The sequence below is a fragment of the Schistocerca americana genome, chromosome 6 (genome assembly GCF_021461395.2).
Source record: "Schistocerca americana isolate TAMUIC-IGC-003095 chromosome 6, iqSchAmer2.1, whole genome shotgun sequence".
Classification (NCBI taxonomy): domain Eukaryota; kingdom Metazoa; phylum Arthropoda; class Insecta; order Orthoptera; family Acrididae; genus Schistocerca; species Schistocerca americana.
The window spans coordinates 197,733,356-197,747,628 of NC_060124.1; the positions used below are offsets into that span (position 1 = coordinate 197,733,356).

General features: G+C 36.5%; 1 protein-coding gene and 2 non-coding genes across 3 annotated transcripts in view; all 3 read left to right on the top strand.

The window, feature by feature from the left end:
• Window positions 1–3,479: 3,479 nt before the first annotated feature.
• LOC124619244 (polyubiquitin) overlaps window positions 3,480–14,273 on the top strand; it is a 77,879-nt gene continuing 67,085 nt past the window's right edge. Inside the window, exons 1-3 of the mRNA XM_047145489.1 lie at window positions 3,480–3,579; window positions 3,998–4,200; window positions 5,228–5,265. Coding sequence (XP_047001445.1) covers window positions 4,011–4,200; window positions 5,228–5,265 — 228 coding nt within the window. The 5' untranslated portion in view covers window positions 3,480–3,579; window positions 3,998–4,010. The remainder of the gene's footprint in view (window positions 3,580–3,997; window positions 4,201–5,227; window positions 5,266–14,273) is intronic.
• On the top strand, window positions 3,855–3,930 carry LOC124620921. Its single transcript, XR_006980426.1, has one exon. It is a non-coding gene; the product is annotated as a small nucleolar RNA SNORD24 (small nucleolar RNA).
• LOC124620920 lies at window positions 5,076–5,149 on the top strand. Its single transcript, XR_006980425.1, has one exon. It is a non-coding gene; the product is annotated as a small nucleolar RNA SNORD24 (small nucleolar RNA).

Consider the following 14,273-nt stretch of genomic DNA (forward strand, 5'->3'; position numbering starts at 1 on the left):
GGATAACGTAACAGGAGTTTATTTAGTAGCAAAATTTAAAATCTGATCTGCAGGCATGAAAAAGAGAGAAAAAGAAAATAATCTGATAACACCGAACACTTCTAGAACAAGAAATCAGAAAACATAAAACGAATGTGGCTGAAAAGGAAGAAGAATGCATGCAGCAAGAACTGAAACACTGAATTAACATACACCATAAAAGGGTTAATCAAACAAATAAATAAATAAATTGTGATACTGAATAGTACATTTCACATCAAATTTACTCTCGTTTTGAAGCACATATTCCATTACAAGTAAATCTACTGACTCTTGATCCTTAGCTTCCCAGGTCCTTTTGTTGTCAAACACTGTCCCTGGTGTGGTCTGAGTGATCGCTATATTTAAATGGCCATAAAAATTGAGTTCAGTAGTTTCTGTAGAACGGTTCGGATTTTATGGAAAAGGTTGCATTAATGCCACACAAAAAATATATTCAAACAAATTTTAAAGTTAATTTTTACTAAAAAAAGTATTTAAACAGAAAACTGTACAAAATGAACATAATATTACATGATAATGTTAATGCAAGAAAACTGAAATACCCTGCACTCCAAATTTTACTTTTTGCTATATTTTTACTATTTATTATTCACGTAATAACAAAAACAATAAAAAACTCACACAGAACATTAAAAAAATGAAAATTACACTAATGCTTTTTAGGTATGTAGTTTTCTTGTCAAAGATATTCTATGCATTTGCTGGAAATTTTTTTACAGTTTTCAAGTCAGACTGGCTTCTTGCAACAAAGGCTAATATAAGATGTCTTTGTCTTCTTTTTTTGGGCCACATGTGGAGCATGTTCTGCAGTTTTCCAGTCGTTCTACAACGACCTGTAGTCTTGGTACTGCCACACCTAAAACACAGTGGAAGATGTATGAGGTTCACGGAGTAGATGATACATAATGACTCGCTATCTATCTATGGTGTCACCAGCGAGTTTATAAACTTTTTCAACAATTTAAACTATTTACCTGAGTATCGTCTTTGTAGGAATTGAGAAGGACAAACGCGTTCACACCACTTATGTCCAACATGCGGAAAAATAATACCATTGGTCATCATTGGAAGAGGCTTCGACGACCAACGTTATTTATTTTCATCTAAAGTATTTCTAGTAGAATCTTCAACTAAAGATTCACTTGTTTCATTCAAGGAATTCATAGGTAGCAAAATAAATTCTCCCTCACTTTCGCATTCTTCCTGTACTGTATTATCTTCACTTTCAGTTTCGTTGTTATTATCTCATCTAAAATCGTTTCCTAAACTGTTCTGAAACCATTTTAAAGCAGTATCATCAAAGTAGACTTGAAGAAAGCTTTTGACAATGTTGACTGGAATACTCTCTTTCAAATTCTAAAGTTGGCAGGGGTAAAATACAGGGAGCGAAAGGCTATTTACAATTTGTGCAGAAACTAGATGGCAGTTATAAGAGTTGAGGGACATAAAAGGGAAGCAGCGGCTGGGAAGGGAGTGAGACAGGGTTGTAGCCTCTCCCCGAAGTTATTCAATCTGTATATTGAGCAACAGTAAAGGAAACGAAAGAAAAATTCGGAGTAGGTATTAAAGTCCATGGAGAAGAAATAAAAACTTTGAGGTTCGCCGACGACATTGTAATTCTGTCAGACAGAGCAAAGGACTTGGAAGAGCAGTTGAATGGGATGGACAGTGTCTTGAAAGGAGGATATAAGATGAACATCAACAAAAGCAAAACGAGGATAATGGAATGTAGTCGAATTAAGTCGGGTGATGCTGAGGGAATTAGATTAGGAAATGAGACACTTAAAGTAGTAAAGAAGTTTTGCTATTTGGGGAGCAAAATAACTGATGATGGTCGAAGTAGAGAGGATATAAAATGTAGACTGGCAGTGGCAAGAAAAGCGTTTCTGAAGAAGAGAAATTTGTTAACATCGAGTATAGATTTAAGTGTCAGGAAGCCGTTTCTGAAAGTATTTGTAATGAGTGTAGCCATGTATGGAAGTGAAACATGGACGATAAATAGTTTGGACAAGAAGAGAATAGAAGGTTTCGAAATGTGGTGCTACAGAGGAATGCTGAAGATTAAATGGGTAGGTCACATAACTAATGAGGAGGTATTGAATAGAATTGGGGAGAAGAGGAGTTTGTGGCACAACTTGACAAGAAGAAGGGACCGGTTGGTAGGAAATGTTCAGAGGCATCAAGGGATCACAAATTTAGCATTGTAGGGCAGTGTGGACGGTAAAAATCGTAGAGGGAGACCAAGAGATGAATACACTAAGCAGATTCAGAAGGATGTAGGTTGCAGTAAGAACTGGGAGATGAAGAAGCTTGCACAGTATAGAGTAGCATGGAGAGCTGCATCAAACCAGTCTCAGGACTGAAGATCACAACAACAACATCCTCAAAGTCAGGGTCCACAACATGAAGAGTAGACCTGTACCTGGTTACTGAGTCCATAAGAGAAAGTCTCAGGTGTGGTCTCAGAGGCCGCTGGCACGAAAGAAGCAGTAATAGTAAATGACGACGTCATATTCAAGCGGCTACTGGCAAAGGAAACCACAGCAGATTCGGGAAAGAACAATTACACGACGACGCTGTAATTTCCTACTCCACTACGCCTTAGCAACAGAGTAACAATAAATGGTAGTAGTCTGTGAGAGCGTACCTGCGACATTAAGGGTGAAGTAGAAGAATCCCTATGCTCCTGAAGGCGTTGCTGCATAATGTTCTTCATAAACTTAACACGATGTCTGGACTATACTCTTCTGCACAATAATACTTTTTTTCATTTTATCTATGTTGCTGAAAAATTGCAACTTAGGACAGTACTGAGTGAATGTATGTCAGCGATCTTCTATGAAAGTGACTGTGATGTGAGAGATCTCTACAGAACTAATTATTTTGGGTAAGTCTAAAATGATCTTTTTTTCTGAAATAACAATTTCCCTGTTCGTTGTAGGGTCAACAGCTGTTGTTTACGCTTTCAAAAGAATTATAAGAGGTCCCTTCTTAACTCAAGCTCTGTAATTCATGTTCTTTACGCTCCACAAATATGTGTTTCTCCTATGTGTTTCAATGGCACTGACGCATATCAAGCATTTTATAATTCATTGTGCACGCAGAGACGAGAAACAAGACACTGAACAATTAGTTGACTCAAACACGTTTCGTGCTGCAGATTTTTTCTGCGCAGATGTGAATTTTGCCCCCGAAATATAGCAATTTTGGGCAAACCTCTAACTCCATTCTGGCCAACAGAACGATCAGTTGACGCAGATCTGATGTCTGCAGATAGCTTGTCGCATGTGGAGTGGCCTAGATTCAACTTCCTTCTTGAAAAAAATTATAAAATTAGTTAGACCAAAATATGTTTCGACAGTGATGCAGTATGGGTCTTCTGCACGATTGGCTACACTCTACACAGATCTGCACCAGATCTGTCTTTGGTTTTCAATGTGATTTCGCAACTTTGGGATATCTTTGGCAACCTCCCTCGTTGCCCATATCTTCTGTGGTTTCCGTTCGGATTTGTTCTCTCATTTGGATGGTCGAGGAGTAAGTGTTTTGTGTAGATGTGTTTAATTGTAATGAAATTTGTAATGGTTTTTGTGAAAGCTGTTAGATATTTGAATTACCTTAAAGTATTTGTGTGGTTACATTATTAGATCTATTTAATACTTGTGATAATAGTGCCACGTGTAGTTAGTTTCCTTGAAAGTAAGTTCGAGAAGTTTTCATGTACAGGCGATGGTATGTTTACTCGTGTCGCTATGAGGTGGTCGCTGAATACATTCTTATTCAAACTACATTTAGCTACTACTGTGCATTTTAAAGAATGATGACTTATTATTTGCTACTCTGAGTTGTTACTGACGACTCATTTTTACCACCAAGATCTCTGATGTCTGCTAAAATAACTCGTAGTTTTTAATTGTATTTTCAGGTTCTGTAATTTTTTTTTCTTTTCTTACAGACTGTAATTCAAGATGCAAATTTTCGTTAAGACCCTTACTGGGAAGACCATTACTTTGGAGGTAGAAGCCTCTGACACAATTGAAAATGTAAAGGCGAAGATTCAAGATAAGGAAGGTATTCCTCCAGATCAGCAAAGATTGATATTTGCTGGCAAACAGTTGGAAGATGGGAGGACACTCTCAGATTACAACATTCAAAAGGGTAAGGTCTCCTTCCATTTTCTGCTTAATTGTTGCATCTTTTGTTTAGACTCGCATGTATTGAAAAGCTACTGTGGAATTTGTGTTAATTCCTAAATTAGTTTTGTTTGGTTAGTGTAAGCAAGTAAGCACAGTCTAGACTTTGGTCTGATCTATTGTATGACATGCTTGGTGTATTATAAGGTAATTGCTTTCATAATGTTGTAGTTGCCAAAAGCTGTTGCTGATACTTGGGAGAGTGACAGGCATTAGCATTGCATTCTTAAGGAACTGTATAACTTCTTTTTAGTTCTAAGATTTTGCTCAAATCCGTTGTGACCATGTGGTCATACCCTGTTTTTGTAGGCACTTAGTGTAATTATCTTTAGTCGACCATGGTTGAATTATTACTGTGTGTAATAACTATGTCATTTAATATTTGTCAGTCATTTTTGCTGTGCTGGTTATACTCTTGATTACAAATTTAAATTTTTCGTAAAGAGGGATGACATGCCCAAAGCCCTTACACAAAAATTGTGAAATCAGATTAGTGATGATAGTGGTTTTTAATTTCTGCAGGTGTTGTGTGTTATCTATGAAGGTTGGTTGGAGGGGGGGGGGGTTCATTTTCATAATGAGGATGTAGTCTGTTATTGGATTGCTGTCACGTGATGCTCTTTTAAGAGTTGACTGATTTACATAATTAAATTTTAGCACTTGCTTGATCATTGTGCAGTCTTCATGCAGTTGTAATCTTTCCCGCATTACTATGCCACAGTGGGAACCTGATAAGTTTTTGAAAGTAAACTTATGTAATTTGGTGTAATGTGATGTGTTGGTGGGCTGAGCTGAATAGGTAGTGTCTAAAACAGCCACAGCTTTCTTGTACTTAAGGCAATCTAATGATGACTTAGTATTTGCTATCTGATAGGTATGCTGACAAACCTATACCACCAATATCTCTGAGAGATTGCATCCATGTAAATGTTTACATTAAGGTCTACTTAAAAACCATTTAAACACATCAGAATGTTTCTTTTAAATTGTAGAATCCACTTTACACTTGGTGCTTCGTCTTCGTGGGGGTGTAATTGAACCTACACTCCGTATTTTGGCTCAGAAGTACAATTGCGACAAAATGATTTGTCGAAAGTGCTATGCCCGGCTACATCCAAGAGCTACTAACTGCCGCAAGAAGAAATGTGGACATACCAACAACATTCGCCCCAAGAAGAAGATCAGGAACTAATCTCAACATGTTACATGTAATTGCTATGTCTTGGACAGACCACTTGCAAAATTTGCAGTTCATGTATTAAAAAATGAATGAATAAAACTTTCACCCACTTTTTCAGTTACTGTGCTTTAGTAGTGCATACAGCTTTTCCTTCCTTGCACATTCTATTGCTTATAAGATTAAGGCAAAAACCTAGATTGTTGGGGTGAACAATTGGATGTACTTATGTCTTAAAAATGATTGTGGACTGAAATGAATTAACATGTGTGAAATATTATGGCCCATCACTGAAATAGTTGGTAAAGAACGTTGCATTACTTGAAAGGTTAGTTCAAATCTTGATAAGTTATTACACCAGAATATTCTTCTGCATATGTATATGGGGGTCATCCACTCTTCAATTTTGTAAGCCTTTTCAGGGTTAGGTGTCAGTTTTTTACTTAGTAAGCTTGTTACTATTTTGCATTTGGTGGGGGCTTAATATTTTTGCAGTATAATATACTGTATCTGCAGAAGAGTACAGCAGCAGCAGTTTGCCTATCAGTTGTCTTGCTAAGATACGTTAATCATTTACTTTGTGAAAGATAGTTTGTCTTTGATGCTCTTTCATCTTCAGTCTACATGCAATATGCATTATAATTTGTGCACTAAATGTTGTCTGAATAGCATTGAGTGCTACACAATAGTTCAACACTGACTTTTTTGGTTTATGCTGTCTCCATTCAGCTGCTTTGTTGGGAATAAGGAATTTTAGTACTGGAAAATTTGGAACCATTTTAACATGGGCATAGGTATGAAGCTTACATGCCTGCGTCAAAATATTACTATAAATTTTGGAGTGGCGTATATGGTACACTTCATGTGGGTACAGTCTTCAGAACAGTTTTATATGGATTGCCACGAATTCCTGTTCACGAGATGAAAAGCTGCCACAGGATGGGAATTTTTAAATATCTGATTGCAATAAAAAACTTCATTTTACACTTTTGATGACATACCCCATACAGAAATTACCTATACTTCCAATGTTGTGTTGGTGGATTTGAGTTCATCCTAAATTCAGTCTCTTTACTGAATGTAAGTGTAAGACTTAAAGATCCCTGAAGAGGCTTCTGCAAGACATGACATGTACTTAATGTTCATACTTGACCTTGTCTAAAGGCAGGTTGTGCCAAAGGACAGTATTTATCTACTAACAGTTTGTCTGCTAAGCAAACAAGTATTTTTGGTTAATTTGGTGGTCTGATTTGCAATATTCTCTTCATTTTTAAAACAAACTTATGTTCTGAGATTGTTTAACAAGGACTTCTTGTGGACACAGCAGAGGTTCACACTTTGACATTTGCCTGCTGGGGTCCACTTGCTCCAGCCTAAAAAAAATTGTTCATATGGCACTGAGCACAATGGGACTTAACATCTGAGGTCATCAGCCCCCTAGAACCTACAACTACTTAAACCTAACTAACCTAAGGACATCACACACATCCATGCCTGAGCAGGATTCGAACCTGCGACTGTAGCTGTTGTGCAGTTCCAGACTGAAGTGCCTAGAACCGCTTGGCCAGCTGCTCCACTCTTTTCAGTACAGTGTATCAGTAGTAGCAGCAGCTACTGCTTTATTTGCACATTGTTTACAGCGATATGTCACAGTATTTAAAAGTTAGACAAATTTGAGATAAGCTAATTTGTATGCACATACATTTACAGACTTCTAGTTAGACAATCATTAGATTTACTCCTGGTGTACAATACTTTTTTTTTTACAAATAATTGATAATGTAATGCCACACAGTTCACTCGTATCTCCCTATCAGTTGTTAGTATTGTGGTATGCATAGCTTGGGGGTAAGTTTTTCTCGAAAAGGAAAATAAACGGGAAGGTGGTTATGTGGAATGCTGGATGTTTTAATCATTATTTATTTGTACATTTTTACCCCTACTGTGTTTTATCTAAGTAATCATTCGATGTCTGAAATGTATTTCGTAACTGGTCCTTTTTAGCTACATTTTTAAATAAGTGTATTTTTGCAATTTAATCTCTTTTGGTAATTTATTGTGCAGTTTTATTCCTTGGTAGAAAATGCTGTTTTGAGTCTTATTTTTTCCTGGTAAATGTGAGTCTAGCTCTTGTTCCTTGGTCATGGACAGAGCTGTTTGTACAGTAATTACCAATTTTATTTTTGATGTGTGCAATTGACTGGTAAATGTATTCATACTGAACAGTTAAAATTTCCAGTGTTTTAAACAGATATTTGCAATGAGCTTGACTACTATTTTTGGTTATTATTCTTATGGCTTTTTTCTAGAGTTTGAAAATTTTGTTCATTCCCCCCCCCCCCCCAAAAAAAAGAGAGAGAGAGAGAATGCCATAGTTGAGAATAGTGTACATATGAATAGTACGTAACTAACACCGGCATGTTACACACTGATGATAGGATTCTAAGGGTGTAACATGCTGATGACTTTGTGTGTTCACACCACTTCAGCTGAGAATTAATATTCATACCTAGAAATTTTGCATTTAACAGTCATAGAGGTGGCGTTTACATTTAACATTAATTTTCCCTCTTCAAACTGAAATTCATGGCATTAGTTTCCTTTATGTTCAATGTCATTTTATTACTTATTGACCAATCGTAAACTTCCTTGAGAGTTTAATTTACTTGCTCTGCAAGTAGTTCTCTTGTTCTCTCAGCGGCTATAATGTTGCTGTTATCATTGGAGAGAATTTTTTTCACCGTGAGTGACACCACTGGGAAAGTCATTGATGTATATCAGGAATAGTATTGGTCATAATATACTACCTGGTGGAACCCCTATATTAATGTAGTTTAGTTCTGATAAGTGTTTTACTAAATGTTCAGATCTATTTGAGGTATGTGTTATCTCTTTGTACCCTATCTGCTAGGTATGATTGAAACAAGTCATTAGCTACCCATCTTATTTGTAATGTTTCTAATTTATTTAATAGAATCTTGTGGTCAACTGTATCAAAGGCCTTAGAGAGATTCAAAAATATGCCTGTGACACACACACACCTTTGTCAAGAGCATTCAGTATAACTCGTGAATTGTACTATAGCTGATTCCGTATTTTTGTCACTTCAGAAACCAAACTGTGATTTGCTTAGAAGATTGTCTTTATTCAGATTATTCATTAATCTGTTTTTCATAATTGCTTCTATTTTTGAGAATGGTGACAGCAGAGAAATGGGCCAGTAATTTCTAGGTCTTCTGTATTACTGTTCTTAACCCAGATAGTCCTGATTTTTTTTTTTTTCATAAAAAATTGAGTTATATCTTATCTACATTCATTCACAGGGTTGTAAGGGAGAAAGTAAAAACAATTTTGAGTATTTATTTTTATTTAGTATTTCCAAAAATGGGCGTCCTTCCAGAAGGACATCAGGGCAATAAGGGAACGTGTTTTTAAAGTATATGACATTGCGCAATTAACTTGTTTCGGTTTTTATACTTCCAAATAAACATAAATAAATTTGAATTATATGCTAAAACAACTAACAAATACAAAAAACAAAGAAAATAACCTATACACATATTTTATGCACTAGTATGATAAGACAAAAAGCAACAAACATGAAGTGGTTCATCAAATTTTATGCACATAGTAGTAGTTTTTTTGTGGCAACTTCGGCATTTCAGCTGCTTCTTCTTTTTTGTTACCTCATCCGTTGGTAATTCAGCAACATAATGTTCTCTTCCATCAAATCTAGAATCTAGTTCTGCCCTCTTACTAGGACGTCCTCTGCTGGTAGTGACTCTTTTGTGACTTTCAAGAATTGCAGTGACAATTCGACGACGAAATGTCAGATGATCAATGGGTTCTTCGTTGTGCTTGTAGAGATCCCAGGCATTTTGCTGTGCAATGTCTATAAAATGTGCAATGATCGGGAAATACCACTTTTTCTCTTATAGAGCACTATGTAGGGATACATTGTGCTCAGCTCGATCTATACCTCCCATATGAGTATTGTAGGAGTGTAATAAGTTAAGTTGAGGCACGCTAATCCTTTTCTTTTGTTCCCTGGAAAATCTTGCTACAGAGCGTAGTGGTTGCACTCTGTCAAAGTTGGTGGCTACAGTAACAACATTGTTATCGTTCCAACGTACAATGGAAATCCCGGATGCTGAGTCAGAACAAACTTCATATGATCCTCTATTTTCTTTTATCATTTTTTCTACAGGTGATAGAGTACAATTCTTAACTCTGTTTCCTCTTATTGTTCCTGTTGCTTCCACGCCCCTCTCTTTTAGGTCATGTAGAAGTTCAACGCTGGTGAAGAGGTTATCAAAGTATATTCGATATGGAACACGTGGAAGTAACTGGTCAACATAAGTCATTACCACACCGTACCCCATACCTTTCGTTTCATAATCCTTACTACACGTGCCAGCTCCTTGGTAGGGTTCGAGCCAAATAATATATCCACCACATGTGCCTCCACACCAAAATTTGAATCCGTATCGGATTGATTTCCTTTTTATGAATTGTTTGCACCCGTGATTGCCGAAGTGTGGGACCATCGATTCATCGACAGAATGATGCCGCACGTGAGGCGCAAATTGTTTGAATCTATCATTCAGCATACACAGTAATGGGCGGATTTTCCCAAAACGGTCTGATTTATCTAAATTGTCATTGTTGCATACATGCAAATTGGAAAAGATGAAGTCAAATCGATCTCTGAACATGGCATTTGTTACGAGGTCGTTGTGACTGCCTTTATCTGATTGTCAGTACATCTTTCTGCGTGACACTGTTACATATCCACTTAGCAGAAGTATTGCAATAAACACCAACATCTCATCTTCTGAACAATCACCTAGTCTATTTCTCTTGGCTGCGTACTGATTTGTGCATGTGACCATCATTAGAAGCACTTCGTTATCAAAAAACTGTTGGAAATATTCAAGTGGTGTTCGCCCTTTCTTCATTTCAACTGTGAACATTAGAGGCTATACAGGTGTTGGATTAACAATTTCACCACTTTTCCAGTTATATTTCTTGAGGTTTAGATCTTTATTCTTCGATAGCCTTGCTGGTTTGTTTGTGGTTGTTGTTGTTGTTATTGTTGCTGTTTTTGTACTGCTGGAGGGTCCTGGAACATCATCAGAGGTGAAGGATTGTTTCCTTGTTGCATTCACAGCATTACCATTGGTAAATATGGCCAAATCACAAAGCGCAGTAGCATTGAGCTGACTTGCTGGTAATTTATCTACACTTGGATTTTCTTCAGCACCAGAATCTTCATCTGTTACGTCATCAGTTAAATTTAGAGGAGGGTGTAATGTTACATTCACACCAGTGTTAGGTATTCCCTCATCTTTTGATTCTAACATGTCCAAAAGTTCCATCAGTGTACTTCGTTTTCTGTGAATACAAAATGACAACATATTATCCTGACGTCCTTCTGGAAGGACGGTTGAAAACATAATTGAATTACAACTGACGAAAACTTTCAATCGTAATATAAGCCCATAAATAATATAGGTTAATTCTTTAAGATATTATATGACAAGTTTCAGAATTACTGACGCAATATGAAAGAAAATATACATACCCATCGATGACGAGGTCAGTCAGTTCGTCCATGGTAAAATCGCCCCTATCTTCAAGGCACAGTTTCTCACTCACTATTAACGACACCGTCAAACTGACTGTCGCAGGGCGCAACTGGCTCTGCCTACTTCATATAACAATGTGTCACAGTCCGTTGCAACAATGCGTTATTCGCAAAAATAAATAATTTCAACAGTGAGTGACGTCGTCCTTCCAGAAGGACGTCAGGGTTATCTGGGTTAAGCAAAGGTACAACTCTTGCTTGGTTTAACTGCTCTGGAAATGTCCCTGATGTGAAGGATCCATTATACTTGTTTAGGGGCCTTGTATAATCTCTCTGCATTATTTCGATACACACAATGGTACTTCATATTAATGCACAAAACTGTGCTAAAAGTTGAGCATGTGGACACTGGTTGGTGCATGATGTTAGCTGAAAACCTCTGCAGTGACCACATGACAATCAACATGTTAAACATCTTTCTTTGTGTAAAATTGTGGCTGCACTTGTATTTACTCCAGCACTGGTCCTCTATAGTAAAATGTCATAATGTTAACTGTATGGTCTCCATTGCTTCAGTGTACATTCTAATCTACATCATCTCATTTTACATTACTCTTCCAACCCCACTGAAATATTCATTTATTACCTGTCTGTGTGGTTAGAAGCTTCACACATTGAATTTAATCTAGTATATGTACTTGTAGTACCTGTCAGTATATGTTTGCAATTTCTCAATGAGTTAATTGAATTGTTGACTATTCCAATATTCTGGATTTGGCAGTGTACTAGGGTAGTTTTATCATTTTTTTTTGCTGGTCCTAGCTTTTATAAGTGATTTTTTGAAGGACTAAGTGTAATAAGGGCTTTATGAAGCCAAATTTAGCAACTGTTAAAAGGTCATTTGAAAATAGTTCAATAATCTTTTACAGGCTACTGATTCTAATAAAAAATGATGTACCTGTAATTAGATTATGGTTAGAAATAAATTCGTGATTTGTACAGTCAGCACATTTTTGTCTCTTTGAGTGAAAGGCGTAAAGAATCATGTTTTTTCAGTGACATTGAAACAGTTGAGTTGGGAAAAATGTTCTGCTTGCATTAAATGTCTGAGAAAATTTGGTGGTTGTTCTTTCTATTGTTTTTGTCATCACTGCATTTTCTGCCACTTTAGAATTAACTGGGTGTAAAGGTCAATGATTTGTATTTAATATTTTGCTGCTGTTCACAACTACTTCCTGTAATACTTTAAAAAAATTCAGTTTGATGATTACAAATATTGACTGTTATTTACAGAAGAATGGAACAGGTATGGGCAAACCTTAAGAGAGCAGTTTGGGTTAGGGATGTGTAGGTACGTGTAATAAAATATTTACTCTACAACTAATTGGAAGATAGATACAAGAAAGTCAAACCTGTTTATGGAATTTTTAGATATAGAGAACATTGATGACGGCACTGCACTACTTGAAATTCTGAGGGTAGCAGGAATAAAATACAGGCTGCAGATGATTGTAACTTGTATGGAAACCAGGCTGCAGTTATGAGCTGGACATGAAAGGAAAACTGTAGTTGAGGAGGTTGTAGTGTGTCCCTGATGTTATTAACTCTGTTCATTGAACAAGCTGTGAGGGAAACCAAAGATAAATTTGGAAAGGGAATCAGCTCAGAGAAAAGATCTCTTTGAGGTTTGCTGATGACAGTGTAATTCTGTCTTGGGAGAACAGAATGCATGGTATCTTGTAAAGAGGTTATAAGAGGAATGTCATGAAAGTAAAACAAGGGTGGGAATGTAGTTGAAATTGATCTGGTGATGCTGACGGAATTCAGTTAGAAAACGACGCTGAGTAATAGATGAATTATCTGGCAGCAAACCAATGGTTAGGTTAGGTAAAGCATAAAGGGTAACTGGCTGTAGATTCTAAAAAAGCTTTCCAACTGTTTCCAGCCACTTTGTTCCTCTAGGAACATAAAATTGCAAAAGTAAAGAATAATTTTTTCTTCTTTCAAATGTATGTATTGGCAGTTGAAATCTTGCCTTGTCCAAGCAAGCAGTGACCAGCCATTCTTCATCTTTGTAATTTAACAGTTTTCTGAATTGAGTTTTTCATTTGAGATGTTCTATGTTGCTGTATCCTGGAATTGAGTACTACCTGGAACAGTTACTAATTTCGATGGAAGATTCTGGAACACTTCCTTCTAATCCCTTCTTGAAATTTGATTTCAGTTGCCATTGGTTACCATCTGGGTTGATGTCACTTGAAACATCAGTTGGAATCGTAGACAAAACTGCTCCTGTAGCTAATATTGACAATCCTAATTGTCCTGGAGAAGCTTATGTGCTAAATGCATTGTAACTGCATTGTCCTTTCCTAGCCAATGTTTTCCATAAGATTACTATCTGTCCAAAACTCACCTGGGTAATTTTTTTGCCATCTGTGAATGCCTTCATTCACTACCATGCAATGTGGAGACGCAGACATAAATTTCCACAAGCTAAATACAGCTTTCTATATTATATGAAAGGTTTCACCTATTAGACTTGCTTATTTGAAACCATCAGCCTTCATTTACCTGCAAGTTCTTATTGTAAATGTGAAGACGAGCTATAGAAACTAATTGTTACGGCTCTGTATTTTAAATTATATGGACTGATCATGTGGAATAGTGAATAGTATTTACTATATGTAGCCGTGTTTAGACGTAAAGTATTTTGCCAACATTTGTTGCTGAATCATCACATTGATGAGAGTTCAGAGTTTGGAATTTCGTGTCATCTGGATGGGAGTCTCTGAAGATTAGGGAGTGACTTTTCTACAGTTGTCACACTTCTTTGGTGGCAAGACTTTCCTTTGTAGAAACATGAGCATTATTTATTGTGTGGAACTATGGGAAAAGTAACTGTCTCAATTTGGCAAAATTCAACAACTTTTTCTATTAGTTTTGTCATTTCTTTGAAATGTAGGCTACATTTTCCAAAAACCAACTTATAGGTGATGCATGCCTGCAATGGACTAGCATATGTGTCATCACTCATTTCTCTGTTAGAGTACTGAAACATAAGTACATCATGACAGTCACATTCAGCAGTTGCACTAAGGCTATGATGTGCTGTACATTGATGGATTGCAAAATGGGACATTATTCAGTGATTGCCCAAAACACATTTGCTATAGATTCTGACCATTAGGTAAAAAGAAATGAACAAAATACACGGAGACAAAAAAAATTTCAACACCAAAACATAATAAATATTGTTATGAAATTTCAGAAATAC